The 20,394-nt window shown below is 36.8% G+C and overlaps 3 protein-coding genes across 7 annotated transcripts; 2 read left to right on the forward strand and 1 right to left on the reverse strand.

Annotated features, from left to right (window-relative positions):
- Positions 1–909: 909 nt before the first annotated feature.
- LOC140962134 (uncharacterized) lies at positions 910–12,665 on the forward strand. 4 transcript variants are annotated; one of them, XM_073421009.1, is made up of 28 exons: positions 910–1,332; positions 2,141–2,300; positions 2,592–2,684; positions 2,767–2,881; positions 2,982–3,141; positions 3,216–3,390; positions 3,714–3,848; positions 4,188–4,745; positions 4,883–5,195; positions 5,274–5,491; positions 5,576–5,644; positions 6,403–6,519; positions 6,609–6,851; positions 7,373–7,420; positions 7,515–7,649; positions 7,975–8,130; positions 8,232–8,294; positions 8,385–8,492; positions 8,574–8,657; positions 8,962–9,009; positions 9,699–9,773; positions 10,233–10,328; positions 10,401–10,481; positions 10,561–10,632; positions 11,002–11,046; positions 11,135–11,218; positions 11,983–12,086; positions 12,181–12,665. In XM_073421009.1, exons 1-28 carry the CDS (start codon positions 1,109–1,111, stop codon positions 12,317–12,319), a joined length of 3,918 nt encoding a protein of 1,305 aa, XP_073277110.1. In that variant the 5' UTR covers positions 910–1,108; the 3' UTR covers positions 12,320–12,665. The 4 variants fall into 4 exon arrangements, with proteins under 4 accessions (XP_073277110.1, XP_073277108.1, XP_073277107.1 ...); XM_073421007.1 differs by having other exon boundaries at positions 2,141–2,288; positions 4,883–5,491; XM_073421006.1 differs by having other exon boundaries at positions 911–1,332; positions 4,883–5,491.
- A 2,203-nt stretch (positions 12,666–14,868) lies between these two features.
- Positions 14,869–15,363, reverse strand: LOC140961749 (histone H4). Its single transcript, XM_073420432.1, has one exon. It carries the CDS (start codon positions 15,295–15,297, stop codon positions 14,986–14,988), a length of 312 nt encoding a protein of 103 aa, XP_073276533.1. The 5' UTR covers positions 15,298–15,363; the 3' UTR covers positions 14,869–14,985.
- A 991-nt stretch (positions 15,364–16,354) lies between these two features.
- LOC140962159 (mitochondrial succinate-fumarate transporter 1-like) lies at positions 16,355–18,995 on the forward strand. 2 transcript variants are annotated; one of them, XR_012172474.1, is made up of 3 exons: positions 16,355–16,939; positions 17,908–18,824; positions 18,893–18,995. XR_012172474.1 is itself a non-coding variant. In XM_073421037.1 (2 exons), exons 1-2 carry the CDS (start codon positions 16,544–16,546, stop codon positions 18,442–18,444), a joined length of 933 nt encoding a protein of 310 aa, XP_073277138.1. In that variant the 5' UTR covers positions 16,355–16,543; the 3' UTR covers positions 18,445–18,995. The 2 variants fall into 2 exon arrangements, 1 of the variants encoding a protein (XP_073277138.1); XM_073421037.1 differs by having other exon boundaries at positions 17,908–18,995.
- The last annotated feature ends 1,399 nt before the right edge of the window (positions 18,996–20,394 follow it).

Raw genomic sequence — 20,394 nt, forward strand, 5'->3', positions numbered from 1 at the left:
TAGACAGATACCACAATTCATTTAATTGACAGAGTAAAACCCAAAAAAATTTAAGATGGACTTAAATACAATGAGAAGCCCTAAAAACCAACAACTAAACCTATGGCTTGCAATTACTTAGCCGCCAAAGCCGTAAAGAGTTCGTCCTTGCCTCTTNCAACCCGAGCCAACCCGAAAACACCCGAACCCGAACCCGAACCCGAATCAACCCGATCAACCAAATTAACCTGATTTTTTTTAAAAGAAAATTAAATAAAATTCAAAAAAATTTAATTTAAACACATAATAATAATATCTCTCTCATATATATGATTTAAATTTGAAAGTATAATTGTAGAAAAATAAAATATATTTACTAAATCAAATAAACAATTGTTTATAAAATAAAAAATGTTCAAAATAAATATTAAATTATGAAAATTTATGATATAAATACACAATAAATATTTTTTCAGACATACGATATATAAAAATNAGTTTCTATTTATTGGCTATGATAATATTGAAAAAAAAAATTATTGTACTCATTTTGTCCAATTTTTAATATCAATTAAAACTAAAAATACCATCCAAACTATTTTTTTAACTACAAATAAATTTATGAGCATTTGAACAATTCTCTCCTCAGAACTTACCATTTTTCAAATCCATCAGCGACAATCATGTAACTTCACCCTTCAACTCGAGCGACACCAGAGATTTCCTCCTCCGCCTAAACGGATAAATACTTTCAGCTTATATTAAAATATAATAATAGCCCGAATGAATTTTCTATTTCTTTTTTCGATATAGTTTTTTAGGTGGTATCAAACCTGCCCTACTCGTTAGGCCCAAATCTGTATATGAATTACCAAGTTGGGCCCAATAAAGAATTTTCTTCATCAATTTATGAAATTGGGTTACTTGGATTTTGGGCCCCTCAAAGAATCGCCGACCAAACGAACCGAACTCCGACGCTGTTATTGTTCAGTTGACACCTCCGAGGAACGGTCATCGTTTACCCTGCTCCTCTCCGGGGAGACCTCCGTGTGAACACCATGGAAGCCATATTTCTCTGCCCGTAGGTCCTGAAAACTGTTGAATTACTTTCCTTTCGTGGCCAGCTGCAATGGTGGGCAAAAGGACGGGTTCGATTTCGCGAGCGAAGATTTCGGGTCGAATAAATTCAGTAAAGTACGGCGGTTCCGGGGACATTGCATCGAAGCTCAACCAGCTGCGGCGGCTCCGAGAGGAGCTGTGTGGCGCGGACTCTGTTTTGTTGGAGGAATTCCTCTACCCTCTCCTTGACCTCCTTTCTGATAGTTTCAGCCCCGTTCGGAAATCCATCACTGAGTATGCGCTTCTGTAATCCAATTATGTATAATAGCTCAATTAACAAGAGTAAATTGTCAAAGCAAATGTTTCCCATGTGTGTGTGTGAGTTTTGCAGGTCAAGATTAAATTGCTGAAAGCAATATTTTCCCATTTGTTTACGAAAAACTCACAGGCCAAATATCAACCTTTAGTGTCTTCTGGCGATAAAAATTTTCCCTCTCAACTGACTGCATGTTATCAAATTGAAACTTTTATACTACACGTTTTACAGCTGCCTTCTAATTGAGCTTCACCATGTTTGGGCTCTCCCTTTGGTGAAATTAAATTTTGTGTTCGATCCAAGCTTTCTTCACGTGAACCTCAATCACTATATTCTTTAATTATCCGGCTATAAATCCTGCAAGAATATTAGGTTTCCGTAAGGTTTTGCGACAGAAAGGGTTTCTGTTCACGAACAGCTTCAATTCATTTCCCGCCGCGTCTAATTTATTTTAAATTTTAGTTGCACTATGATGTACCTAGGCTAGGCTTCTGCAAGCAAATTATGCTTCTTGATGGGAAAAAGATTGACTTCGAAATTTGCCTGTGGTTGCAATAATTTTCGAAATATCGGTTCAGTGTGTGGATACTACACAAATATCCCCCCTAATTGTAAAAGCAAGCACTTTTATTCAGCTGTTCCAATCTGATTTGAACTAAGCTTGCTGGATTAAATGTGTTCATCTTGAGGTTGCATCGTTTACTTTCCGAATCAAAGTGCTAAAGAGGACTAGAATTGAGATTACATTGTACAGTCATGTCTACATAATGTTTTCAATCAATGCAGGATAGTTGGCCAAATTGGATCGAAGCACTCAGAGTTCTTGCCTGAAATTGTACCAGCACTGATAAATATTCTGAAGGATGATGCACCTGCTGTTGCTCGCCAGGCTATCACATGTGCGATTGATATATTTCGGTGTACTCTCATCAAAGTTGTGATCCAGGTTGGTTTATGTTTTATGTTCTTAATATCCTATTGGTCAGGTTGGTTTATGTTTTATGTTCTTAATATCCTATTGGTTTTTGTAATTTTGATGTGACATTGATAGGACTAGATGATGATCATTTGGGCGTGCTAAGCTCTATTAAATCCTTTGTTTTGGCCCTTCATGAAAATAGGCCTTGTTATATTCTTTTGCTTCTTGTCTATGTTAATGAATATTTTATTATTTGTTCTAGGTGTGAATCAGTTTGTAATTGATATTTTTTCCTTCTTTTTTATATGTAATAACCAGGGCTTGTACTCAAGTGAGTTTGATGAATCACTTAAATCATCTTGGGAATATGTACTAAAGTTAAGAGATGAGATATACTCATTGGCGTTTAAGGTAAGTGTGGCATTATTACATGATAATTTATTTGAATGTGCAAGTTTATGAGGATCTTCTAACTGCCGAACGATACACTAAGGTGGGAAGTGATGGGAGAAGGTTGCCCGCATTAAAGTTTGTCGAATCAGTTGTTTTACTTTACTCACCTGACCCTAATGGTTCTTTGGAACCTTCCTCTGATCAAGTTTCTGAAGGTAAATTGGTTTCTAATTTGTGTAAGTGTAAAGTTTTGGTGCGTTACCTGGATGTAGATTATACATTCAAATGCATATTTGAACTTAATTTTTTTGGTAGAGGAATTCAATGTCTCGTGGCTTCGTGGAGGTCATCCTATACTTAATGTTGGAGATCTGTCACTTGAAGCAAGTAAAAGTGTGGGTAAACTGCTTGATCAACTGAGACTCCCTGCTGTGAAATCAGTTAGTAATCTAATGATTATCGTACTGATCAAAAGGTCAGTGCTCGATGTCTTTCTTTCTAACTGTTATTATTTTATTTTGTTTTTTCATTTTGGTTCTGTTGTTTCAGTCTTTCAACAGTTGCAAGGAAAAGGCCAGCCTTTTATGGTCGAATATTGCCAGTTTTACTCGGTTTGGATCCTTCAGTCTCTGCTAGCGAAGACTTTCATATTTCTGGGTCACGTCATGCTTTGAAGAATGCTTTTGAATGTTGTTTGAATTGTACACACCCTGGTGCTGTTCCGGTATATATTATTTTATGGGGTTGGGTTTTTAGGATTTGTGTTTCATATAGGACATGTGCATTCTTAGAAACCACTTTATTCTCCTCAGTCTTCCCAGTGACAATCCTTGTGTTGCGTTTGCCCGACATTTTTGTCATCATGAAGCTGTTTTTGAAATGTCTTGTTCTTTTTTCTACTCATTATCAGCCCAAGAGAATTGTTTTCTAGTCCTATTATTTTAGCTGGTGTAATTTCACATTGATTTTGACCTTGTAATCTTTTAGCTCTTGGAATTTCTGGCATTATTTTGGATTTGATACTCGATCTTTTCTTTTTTTATTTAGTGGCGGGACCGTCTTCTTAGTGCACTCAGCGAAATGGAACTTGGAAAATCATCTGAACAAGAATGGAACCTAATGCGTGAGAATAATGGAACAATAGACTTGAAAGATGATTCACATATTTCTCAGACTCATGAGGTATTAGTTTGTTTATATTAAAAATTTGTGTTGTTTGGGGGGTGTGGGGGGTTTGCGCGGAGTGTGCATTGGTATTTGAAGATGGGGAGGGGCATGGCCCTTACTCTTTGGTGGAAATGTTGGCAAAGGAGGAAAATAAGAGTGATGAGACGATCTTTCCTGTTAAGGAGAAGTAAACCCTTCCCTTGGGAGGAGGATTGGAGACGTTAGCCTCTCCCCTCTTGCCATTGATCATACCTTATTAACATCCTTCTACATGCCTCTATTCATTTATCCATGTACTTTGGTAATTTATGATGAAAGGAAACACATGCAAGTAATCTCTCAAGTTTCTTTCACGATGGTAAATCTTCTGACGGAGCACTTGCCGTTGAACAGAGTTATGCAGGGAGGAAAAGACCAGGATTGCATGATGGTTCAGATTTTAATCAGGATAATATGTCTGGAAAACGTGTAAAATCAACAGTTGGCGTTATAGATGGATCAGTCCATGATCCAAAAGGGAATCAGGTCAATGTCCCTTCAGTTGGGCGAGCATCATCCATTACAGCTGCAGAGAGCGGACCAGTTCCACAGCTTGTTGCTATGTTTAGTACATTGGTTGCTCAGGGTGAAAAGGCAGCTGCATCTTTGGAGATTCTCATTTCGAGCATATCAGCTGACTTGCTAGCTGACGTAGTTATGGCTAACATCCGTAATCTTCCTCCCATATACCCTAAATCTGAAGGAGATGAAGTCCCACTTCTGGATATAGGTCCTCCTCCTGGTGTTGAACATGATGCCCATATAAAAAATTTGTCCTTGTTATTGACAGAAATACTTTCACATCCAAGCTCTTCCCAACTGAAAGAAGATAAAACTGGATCTCATCATCATTCAGGTTTAAGAGAGCTTGAGGCAAGTTTCATCTAATCCGATTTGCTTACTCATTCCCTTTGTAAATTATATATAGAGTAGCATGTGTTGTTCCTTCTATAAGTTGGTTTGCATTCAATTGCTTGTTTGTCAGTGCATTAACCTGATTGCTTCTTTAGCATGCTCAAGAAGAAGAGGTAACACAGGCTACTGTGGGTGACGGAAATGTTGCATATGACGGCCTAGATTTTTCTAGTCAACAAGCATCAGTATCTACTGTTGAATCTGGTTCTCGTGAAGATATTCCATCTGGAATTCATACTGGTCATTCAGCCATAAAATCTGAAGTCACCGATGCCAAACTTCAGGAGGAAGAAATACCCGGTCTTTCTTTGTCCATTCAGGATGGCAGAATTGATGAAAATTTAACCGCTCTTTTATCAAATTCTACCAATTTAGAGGATGCTAATAATGACAAAGCCACTAATTTTGGTAATTCTCCTGTAGAATTGGCTCAATCTTTGTCAACTGATAGGTCTGAGGAGCTTAGCCCTAAAGTGGCCGTAACAGATTCAACTAGCATCAATTCCTCAACGCCAACTTCTCTCGGGATGATCGCACAGTTGGTTTTCCCCAAGATAACAGCACCTGTCATTGTCCTTGTCGATGAACAGAAGGATCAGCTACAAGAGCTTGCTTTTTTGCGCATTATTGATGCTTATAAGCAAGTTACAGCTGCTGGAGGATGGCAACTGCGTGTTTCTATTCTTGCACACTCAGGAATTGAGGTAAACCCCCGCTACATAAGTGTGTCTGAATCTTGTGATGATGTTTTCACTGAGGTTTTGTTACCAGGATTTTGTTTGATGCAGTTTCCTTCAGAGTTAGATCCATGGAAGTTGCTAAAGATGCATATATTTTCAGACTACGTAAAACATGAGGTAGCTTGAATTGAGTACAATTTGTTTTTTCTGGATCCAAGAAATCTCATTATCTTTTCAATCTTTATTTAACTGAATTGAAAACTATTCTTGCTTTTATGGTAAGTTCTTGTCAACCTCGTCACTTCCATGTGCTTATCAATAATGCAGCCAATTGGTTTCATTTTCTCTTCATTGGATGACCTCATTTGTAAAAAATATGAGCTGTTTGAGATGTGTGACATGTAAGAATGCACCCTCACATCTTTCTTTGTATGAACCTTAACCTAGTGGCAATAACACTTTCCTAAATGAGAGACATTGAGACTTGGAATAAGTACTTAGCCTCTTGGCTTGGTCATAGAATATGGGGAATGGCTACATCATCTAATATTTAAAGCTATTAGAAGTGTGAGACATCGCTAAAATTAATGTTTCTATGCATGTAATCTTTGTATGACTTTTTTTTAAAAATTTTGGGTAGTTACTCTATGACTTTTTTCCTTCTGCAAAAGCATCATCTTGTGGTTGTTTTTGTAGCTAATTGTAGTTTACAACACTTTTGAGTGGTCTTTCCTGAATTAGGATCCACATGTAGCATATTACTAATTTATATATGTTCTCACCTAGTTGAGTTAATATGTGATTATTGGAGATCTTATGAGACTGGTTTAGTTTTGTGATGCGTACGAAATTGAATTCATCTATTTTTAGTGGATTTGCAGTTCTTTTTTGCTTTATGGTTTTCTACCATGCGGATGATTTATGCATGTTTCCAGGGGCACGAGATAACATTGCGCGTCCTCTACAGGCTATTTGGTGAGGCAGAAGAAGACCGAGACTTTTTTTCTTCTACAACCGCTACATCTGTTTATGAAACTTTTCTTCTCCACGTGGTAAATATCATGTCTCTTGTGTCCTGGTTTGTTACTTATAAATGCATGGGGTATTGCACTCTTATAACATTGTCCTGTTTTTCATGCAGTCAGAAACGCTAAGGGATTCTTTTCCTGCTTCTGACAAATCTCTAAATAGATTGCTTGGGGAAGTTCCTTATTTACCAAATTCAATTTTTAAATTGTTGGAGTGCTTGTGTTCTCCTGGATGCAATGCAGATGATAAAGAGTTACATGGTGGAGATCGAGTTATCCAGGGCCTCAGTATCGTGTGGAGCCTGATTTTACTGAGACCTCCAATCCGAGATGCTACCCTCAAAATTGCTTTGAAGGTTTTCTTCTTACTATGTTTCACCATGCAACATTTCCCCTGAAGGGACTAGATGCTAGTCTCTATTTTCTCCGCACTTTCTGCTTTTCAAAGTCCAGGCTCCAGCATTGCATTTTTAGATTTTGGCTCGTCAAAATTGGCTGAGGGTGGTCTTCAAGAATTATTATCAAGAAACCATATGAAACATATATTTTGTCTAGCAATGAAATGGTTTTGAGGTTTCCTTATAGGTAAACTAGCCCAGTCGTACGTGTGGATCACCTATTTTAGTGTAGCTTGCAACATTTGTTGAGTCTGCATGATCATCGACTTTGTAATCACCAGCCCCTTTCCGGAATACTATTGCGAGCCTAATTTCTCTCCCTTGAATGTGTTCCAGATTTCCAGATTTGTTTTTTTAGGTGCCTAATGGATTTATTTTGGATTGTAGTATTGTACATTCTTGCCCTGACCTCTTAGTTCTTTTGTGATTGCTTTCCTTACTGGAGGGTGATATGATTTTTTTCCTTTATTTTTTCATAGAGTTCTGTTCATCACCTTGAAGAAGTAAGCATGAAGGCAATACGTCTGGTACTAAATGATTTACTTACTCTTTTACTATTCTAGTGGTTTTTTCCCCAAAACAACTATTACGAACTCAATTTATGTTGTTTCAACTACTTAGGTGGCCAATAAACTTTATCCTTTATCATTCATATCTGAAAAAATTGAAGATTTTGCCAAGGAAATGTTGCTGTCGGTTGCCAATGACAATCAAACAGTTGTTACGAATGAGGCTGATGTTATGCAATTGCTGATGGTAACTATCTCAGATTTAACGTCTTATCAGTAGTTAAGTGTTTACATAACTTATATTCAAGTGCCTCAGTGTGCAAAGTTTGTAAAAGAACGTACACCGGGGAAATAGAAAGTAGCGTTATTCCTTGAACTATTTTGGGGGGCAAAGAGAAAGAAAGGAGGCATGATGGCGTCATAAAGCATATGAAATCAACATAGTATTATTTAGCTTTATAAAGTAAAGTCTATTCTTGCCCTATAATCTGAGAATCCAAATTTTCTGGCGAGACTTTCTAAGCAAAGTCATTTACTTTTGGAATTTGTGTTTCGGTATCCTTTATATTTAGGATGAGAAGATATCAAGTGAGAATCAACCAACGGGAGCGAAAATAAATAACATTGCTGATGACACTCAGCATGTGGCTACATCTGCAAGCGGGCAATCTTCTGCTGTAGCTGAAGTGCAACGTTGCATGTCTCTATTTTTTGCCCTCTGCACAAAGGTTTTCTTATTGTCATGTTTTTTTTAAATATTGTTTACTTTCCATTGTGAATAATTTGCTTGTTTGGTCTGAGACATGGTAGTTTTCTGTCTTGTTATCAGAAGCACTCCCTTATTCGTCAAATATTTGATGTTTATAAAAGCATGTCCGAGGTGGCAAAGCAGGTTTGATGCAGTCATGATTATATTTTACTATAGTGTTAAACACTGGTCAAATTTATGTATTGTTTTTAACAATAGCTGTATGATGCACAGGCAGTTCATCACCAACTCCCATTGCTTGTTCGAACAATTGGTTCATCCCATGAGCTCCTTGATATTATGTCAGACTTTCCATCTGAAAGTGAAGAACTTTTGATGCAGGTTTTGTTTTTTATATTCTTGTCACGACTGGTGTGAGTAGAAATGTTTGTATTTTGCTGGTAATCAAGTATACAAATGCAGGCTGTGCATACACTTACCGATGGAACAATTCCTTCTCCAGAGTTATTAGCTACCATACGAAGGTTATATGATACAAAAATTAAGGTGGCCATTATATCTTTCACTTTAACAACTATTCGACCCCTCTGTGCCTTTTCTATGTTGGATTATTCCTTTAAAATTTCAATTTAACTTTCATGTAGCAATGCTTTCTATCATTTACTTAAACCAATGATGAGTCTATTTCAACATGATGTTTCACTGAAGAATTAATTTTTTTATTTTATTTCAGTTCTGTACAGCATCTATAAGTTGAAAATTATGCTCTATTTATGTTCTGGTATTTATTGTCAAATCAGACTTAATTGAATTGTAAGTTACAGCTAGTTTAACTTGTGATTTTTTACAGGATGTAGACATTCTTATTCCGATACTGCCTTTCCTGCCTAAAAACGAGGTTTTTAATCCTTTCCACTGATTATTTTGGATTTGTCTTTGTTAATAATTTCTTTTTGACGTCTGCGGTTACTCTTGCTAAATATTTTTTAACCTGATCTTACTCCATTTAATAAATCTTGCTTCAATTTCTGCCTGTGAGGGATTTTCTTCCGTCCTTACAGCCTGCAGTTACCAAGGGTCCCCTCTGACTTACTGAAATTATCGTACTCTTGGCCCATTTCAATTAATAGAAAATAAATACTTTATCTGCTTTTCCATTAAGTTCTCTATAAACGGGATATGGTCGTGTAAGCTCTAGTTGCTAACACTATTAGAGGCAGCGATCCATAGAACACCATTAACAATTTTTTCATCGGTAATCATCATGTATAAATATTTTAAGGTATGCCATTCGATTCTCCTTTTCTCTATTGATCTATACACAGTGTGGTGATACTCAATGGGTCGAAGGGTTTCGAGGTGTTCTCAAATGTTCTGCTTCCATCACTGTTGCTTTCTCTGTTGGTCTCACTAGATTCACCATATGGTGGTAAATGAAGCTTGAGCTGGAAATGATTTTAACTGATTAAATCTTCCTCCCATGCTTGCTCAATTTTTTTTGTTTTCTGCTGGTGTAAGGATGGTTTTTATGCTTTCTTTGGTGTCATCTCCATTTATGACTACCAAATCTTTTCCTTTCCTTGTCAGGTTATGCGGATTTTTCCATATCTTGTGAATGCTCCACCGGATAAGTTTCAAGTAGCTCTCTCTCGAGTTATTCAGGTATCCAACTGTGTATCAGGTCATATTTTTTGGAAAAAATTTTGCTAGTCAACCGGCACAGCACAAAAAAGCGCTCTACTGTTTGTGGAACATATCATTTGTATTTGGATGTTTGATAGTCTTGTATTTCGACTTTACATTGTAATAGTTTCTATGCATCCCTTGAGGAATTCCTTTTGATGAACAAAAAGCTATCTTATTTTTTCTCTCATTTTTTTATTTATAGAGCAATTTGAATCTGTTTAATCATATTGAATTAACCAAAGCCTATATAAAAATAATTTTCTGGTGTGCCCACGCATCTATTTTTTGTACCATTTTTTTTAACTCAACTTTCATAATTTCAGTTTGTATAACATGCATGTGAGCACCCCTTTAGAAAACTGATACTTTTTTTCTTCACGGTCAGTCTGGTTATTCTTTTACTAAACAAACTCGCTTTCAAATTGTTATGTCCAGGGGTTAAATAACTCTGGTCCAGTGTTGACTCCAGCTGAATCGTTAATTGCCATCCATGGGATTGATCCTGAGAGGGATGGAATTCCTTTGAAGAAGGCAATGATCATTCTAACTTATGAATTGATTATGATGGATCAACTTATTAACTGGAAATATCCTTTTAAGCAGGTCACAGATGCTTGTAACGTTTGTTTTGAGCAGCGAGACATATTCTCTCAGCAAGTTCTAGCCAAGGTCTTGAATCAATTGGTAATAACCTTTAAAAACTCGAGACTTGTAACTTTTAGCTTACAATGTTGAGATAAATCACATTACATTTGCATTGTAGGTTGAGCAAATTCCTCTACCCTTGTTGTTTATGCGGACAGTACTGCAGGCCATAGGGGCTTTTCCTTCTCTGGTAAGTGCAAGCTATTTATTAGCACCCTGATTCTGTTATGCTTTTTCCAACTTGGTGTGCTTGTTAGATGCCCATTGTCTACATGCTGTTAATCAAGTATACAGTTACATGCATGTTCAAGTGAGAAAAATATTTCCACAAACATTTATATTATTATTTTCATGATACCTTGTGTACAGAGACCGTGAATCCACGTGTCAGAATTTGTTTTATTTTAGGATGTCAAGATATTCCTTCTCAAATAGATTACTTTACTGTAGCCTATACTTGTAGCAGTAGAGAATCCATCTCATTCCTTTTATGTCAATAGATAATGCCAGCGTACCTCCTTTTGTTAGTCTTTTGACTCTTGCGGATAACCTTTTTCAGGTAGAATTCATAATGGAGATTCTTTCTCGTCTTGTTAGCAAGCAGGTACCTCATCAGTTATCAGCCACATATCGCAAATTAAAAACATTTCCTATTCTGCTAGGTAATATATGTGATTATGCATAAATTTCAGATATGGAAATACCCAAAACTGTGGGTAGGATTCATGAAGTGTGCTCTTTTGACAAAGCCACAATCCTTTGGTGTGCTGCTTCAGGTGTGTCGTAAACTCTAAATTGTCAATTTTTAGTCATTTCCTCCTCCCAGAATCACTATGTGGTCAATTTAACCGGTCATGTTCCAATCATAATCTTTGTATTTAATTACCGCATTCTCATTCTTCAATGAAAAAAAACTTGGCCCTGCTGAACCCTATCTTATTATCATTGAAAGTGTTTCACCTAATAAGAATTGCAGTAGTTGTAGTCCGTTTGAAATTTTTTATACACTTTTTATAATCTATGTAGAGAATTCTTTTAAGCTTAGGAATCTATGAGTTGTTTCTAAGGCTAGTTGGACTATAGATCTGTTAAATGCACAAGCTCTCCATTTGTTCATTATAGAAGTGCCTACAGTTTTTGAGAATTCTTTAGATAATCAATTGGGAATGTCGAAAAAAACAAAATTAAGTGTTGGAGTAAAAAAATTGTTAGGATCTCCGAACATTTTGAAAAGGAGCTTTTAAACTTCAACAATTTGTTCTCAGAATTCTAGAGTTACATCATTCAATAATTTCTTCCCAGACAATGGGATGAAGCCAAAGAGAATGAGATGTTCACCTGGTGCAAATTTGGATTGCATCATTACACATGATATTCTTTCTAAGGTTAGGAACTGGTTGTATATTGTGTGTGCAACAAACGCTTTATAATTGCTCTCTTGAGGTTTTGCACTGGAACGTTCTTTATGCAGTAATAAATCATCTTGATGACGTACCGTGGGATTTGTTTACGACGGAAAATTTTTTCTTAATCTTTTCAGCTACCTCCGGCGCAGCTTGAAAATGCGCTGAACAGAACACCTGCTCTCAAGTCTCCTTTGGTTGCCCATGCAAACCAACCACACATAAGATCCTCACTTCCAAGGTTTTATCACACACACACACAGAGCTTATCAAGCTGATTTTGTGTTTTGATAGTGGGGTTGGATTGACTATGGATAATTTTTCCCCCATTTCAGGTCCTCGCTGGTGGTTCTTGGCATTGCATCAGATGCTCAAGCATCTAGTCAACCAAAACCAACTCAGAGCCAGTCTGTAGAAAATGGGAATTCAAACAAGGAAGCAGTGACAGATGTGTCAAAGGAATCATCAACTTGACTGCTGGTCCCAATTAGCCCGCTCGTTATGAAATGCGATGAACTAATTTGCCAAAGAATCTCGAAACAGGCAAGTGATTCATTTTGAAGTTTTGTTGAACTAGTTGGCCAATTCATTGGTTGAGTAAGTTAGTGCCGGCTTTCCGTAACAAAGACTGAAATCATGATACACTTAGTGGGTGATTACTTCCTCCCAGCAGTTCCACAGTTCACTGTATCTATAAAGTTTCAAGACATGTAGAGTGTTTTTTTCTGTGAAGAAAATTCCATAGTAGACTTAAATTTTCTTGTTGTAAAGATACTTATTGCGAATGTTCTTAAAAAAGAGAAGAATGTTTTTGATTTTATGTTTCGCGTCGAGCCGTCACTGTTTCAGTATACATCCCAAGAGTAATTAGCAGCACGTGTCCTTGAAAGTTTATGTTTTTGACAAGTAAATGTGATGAATAATGATACGATGCAACTTACTGCTTTTTTTAAACTTTATTTTTTGACCAACTGTAGCTTGTCTTTGTAAACGATGAATGGCTTGTGGCCTGTCCGATGAATACCCAAGGAGTATAAAGAAATCTTCTTTTTCTTGTGTGTGCACATACATGACTTGGCTTACATTGGATCCTCGTGTTTTCTGTTTGTTATACTTCGGTTAGGGGTAAAAGCATCGTCAATAAATAATCCACCGCTGTCTTCTTGGTATGTTAGATGTCTATTCACCCGAACCTGTGGGTGAGGCGACGTTATTGCTTGTCGGACGTGTTATCTACATTTACATTCCCTCGATTCAACCTGAAAAGCAAAGCCGCCTGTTATTTTTCCGAAATTCAGTATTTGCTTTCAAATTGTCCATCCTTTTTCTTCGTTTGAGCATTTACAATGATGTTGTGTATATCATGATGTGAGGTTCTGTTATTCTAATCACATAAAACGATATAAATATACATAAAGTATAAGTTATGTCTTAATGTCTTATATTGCCGGTTTGGAGCCGACGATTATGGTTCCAATACAAGGTGAAATTCCTATCAAGGAGTCGTTTCTCATCTCCGATTAGAACCGAACCGTTTAGATATGGTTCAGTTCTGGTTTTGACGATTCGATTCCATTTTTAGCAGTTTTGATTACGGTTTGATCCGGTTTGAATTTAAATTTAAAGTCTAAAAGAAAATTTACGACACAAAAGTAAAATTAAAATCAATTGTTCAACAATATACTACAATACAATAATATTAATATCTAGTTTTTATTTATATAGGTCAAATGGTTTAATTGCACTACATATATACTTCAAAATTTTAAAATTTAAGATTAATTTATAGTTTCGTTCCTTATTTTGAGAAACCGCAACCGAAATAGCAAGTACTGAAAAAAAACGATTTCGGTCCCAATTTTTAGATACGGTTCCTCGGTTTTTGGGAACCGTGGTCGGGTGTAAATTGTTGGGCCCCTTCTTAATGAAAACTAAAATTATGGATTGGATTTGGACTAAAATTAAGGCTATTAATCAGTAGTTGGGCTACAGAGGCCCATTTGTGGCACATAGTCTGATCTGTCGGCACCAGTGGACAATGGATCACTTGGGAGGCTGAGTGAGCAAAAGCATGGGTGTCGAGTATTACAAGATTCTTCAGGTGGACCGGAATGTCATGGCTGAATGTTGGAGGAATATTGTCTAAGAAAGTGAGGCTGTCGACTCAGTCTGCTCAGATATGTAATGGTAATCTTGAAGCTATTATCCATGATGGATTAAGAGATTCTGAAGAATGGATTGTTGTAAAAAAAATAATTCCGGTGTCCAATTTCTATGATAATTTGAAATCATAATTAAAAGTGTTTTGGCCCTCAATTGTTGGTGTATCATTCTGCTACTACGAGTACAACGAAGGGGTGTGTTTTATCCTATTTGGCTGAACCCCACCAAGAATAAATTACTACATTAAATCGTGCGAGGCAACTAAATAATTTCATATAAAATTTAAATTTTTGAAGTGAAATAACAAGATTGATCTTTTTACCTCCAAGAATATAACGACGACACATCATTATCTCCTTGTTTTTTTTAGCTTCCTTACATTTACGCGATTTGGATGTATTCATTTCTGATTTAGGGACAAGTTTTATAGCAAAATGAAACACTTTTGTTTGTTGCCAGATAAAATCGCGCTCACGGTAATCTTGGCTTTTCAACAAGTTGTCTCTTGCCTACCGAGTGAGAGCAAGGCTTACAGTCCTCCTGCCTCCACCTTCAATGTCAGACATCTCCGGCGGCTTGATTATCATGTGAGAAGAAACAAATTACCCATTCTTCAAGATGCATAAGCTGACAAAATGGTTGGCAAATTCTTTTATGTAAATTGCAGCTTGATTATTATGCAAAGCAGGGTCTGACCCATGGGGTATCTTTCCATTCATTCATCTTCATCAAATTTGGTATTAAAGATCATGTTCTTTCTTAAAATATATGTTGGATTGAAATCAGCAAAGAAACAGCACTCAAAATCGACGTCATTGATACCAATCGCAATAGAAGTAAAATTTCTGCAAGTTTAAACATAGACAGATACCACAATTCATTTAATTGACAGAGTAAAACCCAAAAAAATTTAAGATGGACTTAAATACAATGAGAAGCCCTAAAAACCAACAACTAAACCTATGGCTTGCAATTACTTAGCCGCCAAAGCCGTAAAGAGTTCGTCCTTGCCTCTTGAGGGCGTAAACGACATCCATCGCCGTGACGGTCTTCCGTCGGGCGTGCTCGGTGTAAGTAACAGCGTCGCGGATGACATTCTCAAGGAAGATCTTGAGAACGCCACGGGTCTCCTCGTAAATGAGCCCACTGATGCGCTTAACGCCACCACGGCGGGCCAACCGGCGAATAGCCGGCTTGGTTATGCCCTGGATGTTGTCCCTCAGAACCTTGCGGTGGCGCTTTGCTCCGCCCTTTCCCAAACCCTTGCCTCCCTTGCCCCTGCCTGACATTTTTAAAGCTCTCGCGGTTTTAAACCGATGGATTTGAATGATTGATAGCGGAGATGCGATGGCAAAGTAGGGGCTTCGACTTTTTATATAGGGAGCTGTTATCCGCAAGAGTGATTATGAACCGTTGATCTCTTTCGTTTATCGACGGTAAAAAAGAGGGATCCGGGATTAGTTGTTAAATGATCATTAGCCGTCGATGCATTCAATTGACGGTGCAGATTACGATGGTTTATGCCCTAAGCAGATCATCTTTATTATGTTTCTGAGTAGGTCTTGTGAGACGGTCTCACGAATTTTTATCTGTGATACTGGTCAACTCTATCGATATTCACAATAAAAAATAATACTCTTAGCATAAAAAGTAATACTTTTTCATGGATAACCCAAATAAGAGATCCGTCTCACAAAATACAACACATGAGACCGTCTCACACAAGTTTTTGCCTATGTTTCCATCTGCACAATTAAGGATTTTTCTTTTAATTCTTTTACAAAAAGCTATCCAAATTAAGGATTTTTCTTTTAAATTTATTATTTTCATAAAATTAAAAAAAAATATTACATTCAATTTTAAAACTCGAATCAGTTAAAAATTATAAACAAATACATTTTATTTTTCTAGAGAAATATATATGTATGTATATTTAAACTTTTTATATAAATTTAATTTAAATATATAAATTTTAACCAAATGAAATTTAAAATTCTATGAGATATGCTCAGCCTACTCTCGACCAGGCATATTTCGAATATCCCAAGTTACCAGATTCACTGGAAGATCATCCAAAGGCTAACTTGGTGCCCATTTACCATGTTACACCGAGAGCTCATATGAGAAATCATCCCAGTCGACCTCTCAAGCCGAGCTCCCAACAAGCTCGGAGATAACATCACCAAAAAATCACACTCGCATATATAATAATTTAATTGGATATTCATGTTCGGTATGTATATGATTATTTAAGGCATGTCTCCTTCTTCATACTCGATTATTCATCAATTTAATCGGGTAAAAAACCACAACAGGGGAAATGGGTGGGCTGGACTATAAAGCCCAATCAACAGTGATTGGACAGAAACTCACAAGTGCGACAGCTCTTCCCGGGTGTTCGAAATGATGGAATAATACACAGGTTCCCATCCGACAGCTACCCTCTGTCAAAAATCCCTCCGAAAATCACCGGTTCTACGGAAAAATTTGAGAGAATCCAATCTTAGCCAAAACCCTCGCTATTCCCCAATTTCAATGGCTGATCGGAGTGATCAGAAAAGCACCACTACAATCTCGCCGTACATAAAAGCCGTGTCGGGTTCCCTAGGGGGAATAGTGGAGGCATCCTGCTTGCAACCGATCGACGTCATCAAAACTCGGCTCCAATTGGACCGCTCCGCTTCTTACAGAGGCATCATTCACTGCGGTACCACCATCACGCGTAACGAAGGCTTGCGGGCCCTCTGGAAGGGATTGACGCCGTTTGCCACTCATTTGACGCTAAAGTACGCACTGCGGATGGGGTCCAATGCCGTCCTGCAGTCTGCGTTCAAGGACTCTAAGACGGGAAATCTGAGCCATCATGGTCGAATGGTAGCTGGATTCGGTGCTGGTGTGCTTGAAGCTCTTGTTATTGTCACCCCCTTCGAGGTTTGTTAGTTGAATTTTTCTTTTAACTTGTTTGATAATTCTCTCTCTCTCTTTTCTCCCTCGGTGTTGGGGGTCACTAATTGTGGTTGCTGATATTAATTAAAGTGCAGAAATATATGTCATTTTAGATCAGCTGTTTCTAAAAAAAATGCTAAGAATGAAATTCTACCTTTCAAACGGTGTTACGGTTACATCAATTGCAGATTGGGAGATTCTGCCTTCTGGAAAATGTCACAATGTGGCTGTGAATAATTGGATTATGCATAGTAATTCAACTTTTAATGAGCAAGATAATCCCACATATTGCTATTGTTTCTTGATTACAAGTTTGTAGTTAAAAGATAAGATCACGTGTTTTCTTCTCTTCTACTCTATCACGATCAAAAGTTGAGAGGAGTATATCAATAGTTGAGAGGAGTATGTATTTTGTGTGTTGATTTTATGTATTTAATCCAACAGAAGCACAATCTTAACTGCTGCATATGGCAGGAACATGAGTTCCATTAGTGCGGCTCTGAACATTATAATGCATACAGACCACAAAATATAGTCTCCGTTCCATGGAAAACATGCTGATGGCATTGATTTCAAGTTCTTCCGAGTTAATATGGTTTAACAGAGCAAAATACAAGGGAGGTTTAGATTGCTGAGATGTTTTCAAGGATTTATATTAACAAATAACAATCAATTTCTATGCTTTCACAGCTTCTGGAAACATCATGGTTATTTATAAAAAAAGCTTCCATTTGAATTGATCTTCTCTGCAAATTCCGGACATGTCCTTTTTTGTTTTGTCTGTCTTGTTAAGCATGACATCTGTGGTCCTTCAAAAAGAGTTTGTATGACTTTTTGAGAAATAAGAATCTATAATAGCGGTTGCACTTGGTATAATATCGCAATACTCTGTCATAATACACGTGGGTACTAGATATGGGGCTGAATTACTGCGCTGAAATTGATCAATGCAGGTGGTGAAAATAAGACTGCAGCAGCAGAGAGGCTTGAGTCCCGAGCTCCTCAAGTACAAGGGCCCTGTTAATTGTGCTCAAATGATCATTCGTGAAGAGGGCTTTCTTGGTCTGTGGGCAGGAGCCACCCCAACTATCATACGTAATGGAACAAACCAAGCTGCAATGTTTACAGCCAAGAATGCCTTTGATGGGATTTTGTGGAGAAAGCATGATGGTGACGGGAAGGTGCTCCTGCCTTGGCAGTCTATGATATCGGGATTTCTTGCAGGGACTGCTGGTCCGGTGTGTACAGGTCCCTTTGATGTGGTGAAAACGAGGCTTATGGCTCAGAATCGGTCTGGAGGTGAGTTAAAGTATAAAGGCTTGTTTCATGCTATCAAAACAATATATGCAGAGGAAGGGCTGCGTGCACTGTGGAGAGGATTATTGCCTCGGCTAATGAGAATCCCACCTGGTCAGGCAATTGTGTGGGCCGTGGCTGATCAAGTAACTGGCATTTATGAGAAGAGATACACAAGCAATGCAACCTTGTAGCTCCAACCTTCTTCTTTTTGCATTTCCTCTTTTTCTGATTTTTTTGAATACCTGTTATTCATGGAGAAGCATGAATTCTTGGCTGATCTATGGCTGAACCCCTCAGAATTCTTGTAGCTCCAACCTTCTTCTTTTTGCATTTCCTCTTTTTCTGATTTTTTTGAATACCTTTTATTCATGGAGAAGCAGGAATTCTTGGCTAATCTATGGCTGAACCCCCTCAGAATTCTCTAAAATGATAGAAGTGGGGATAAACCTGTTTGGCATCTTGCACTGGTGGAACATTTTTAGATATTTTGCTTACCTGTTGATTTTACAAGGTGATTAAACTGTTCAAGGTTCTTTTGTCTATTGTCGTGGTGGTGTTGACAAGAGAACCGGTTGTAGCTTTGCAGCCTGCCTATGTTCGTCGACGATCTCAACCATTTTTCAGGGGGTATTTTTCTAGTATCTGCTGATGAATTTTAGACAACTGTTTGCATCTGCAATTTGTAGCTGCAGATGCTCAGTTTGATATTTGTTCATGGCATCAACATCGAGCCTATTTGAAATGTTTTTTTCTGTTAGTAGGGGATATTAAAATGGTCGAGTAAGGACTCCGCGGTTCGGGATTCAAAAATTTGAATAATGTTATCAAAAAAATTTGCATTTGTAGAATTATATTCATACGTATGTTAAAAATATGGAAAATGAGGAAACTGGTTGACCTATATAAGACATTCAAGGTTTCAAAATATGTACTTCAAGGTCCTTTATTTTATTTATTCGTTTACGACAAAAAAAAATTAGATTTAAAAACAACTTCTGCATTTTTTAAAATTAAAAAAAAACATTTTTTTTACACGCGATTATACTCAAAGAAACTTAAATTATAATAAAATGATGAGCGACGCAAGAAGACGGGGTTGATTCCATTGTACGTGTAGGGCATTACTTCCATGATAGAATCAAGGACCCAAATTTAGTCATACATACATGAGGTCTACTAATTTTTTTAAAATCACATATGTGTGTGAATCTTGTCCATCCAAACCATGTGGAGACAGTCCCACATGTAGCATCGAAGCTACCGGAAGACGGATGTTGTTGCTGTATTCTTGATATTACCATCATTATCATTTTACCTTTAAATAAACCGTTATTACTAGTTAACAAATGATTTGTAGTTTTTAAGAATTTATTTGTAATATATTTATTCTTTCTGTATTTTTTTAAAAATAGTATATCACGTTTTAATATAATGGTTTTGTTTACAGATATGACTGTAAAATTTTAACCACGTAAATGAATACAAGTAATTTATTGTTAAAATTGATAAATAACTTGAATATTGATAAATAACTTGAATATATAAAGTTTATTTAAACAACATAATATGAATCTAACTTCAAATATTTGAACTATATTCCTCCCATAAATGATAAATTAAATCATTTCATAGTACATAGTGAATATCTTTGTCTTTTATCTTTTAATATCGAGTAAGAAATTCTTGAAATCTGATATACTCATCGACAATCATTTTTACGTTCGGAGTTGATGTTCCTTTGGCAATATAGTGCAACCCCATTATAGAACAATTTTCTGTACTAAAATAGCGGGGTTGAAGTTGCCCTTAGTATTGTTGCTCTAAGTATTCTCTTACTCGTAGACAAAAAAAAATGCCACAATATAAAAAAAAGTCATAAATAAACAGAAATTTTCATGAAAAGTGACCTAAATAGAATCTTGGTCGTTGTTAATGATGCAATTTTCGTTCATTATTATTTAGTTGAATTACTTATTATTTTTTTACCTTAAAATTTTTTACTTATCATTTTATTGATGTATATTTATAATATGTCCCTAAGTGAGAACGTTTCAGGGGATTTGGGCGGTGCAATCAAGTAGGGGTGTTCAAACTTCGGATAAAACCGAAAAAATCGAAAATCCAAACCGAAAAAACGAACA

This window comes from Primulina huaijiensis, chromosome 16, assembly GCF_012295235.1.
Source record: "Primulina huaijiensis isolate GDHJ02 chromosome 16, ASM1229523v2, whole genome shotgun sequence".
NCBI classification, from domain to species: domain Eukaryota; kingdom Viridiplantae; phylum Streptophyta; class Magnoliopsida; order Lamiales; family Gesneriaceae; genus Primulina; species Primulina huaijiensis.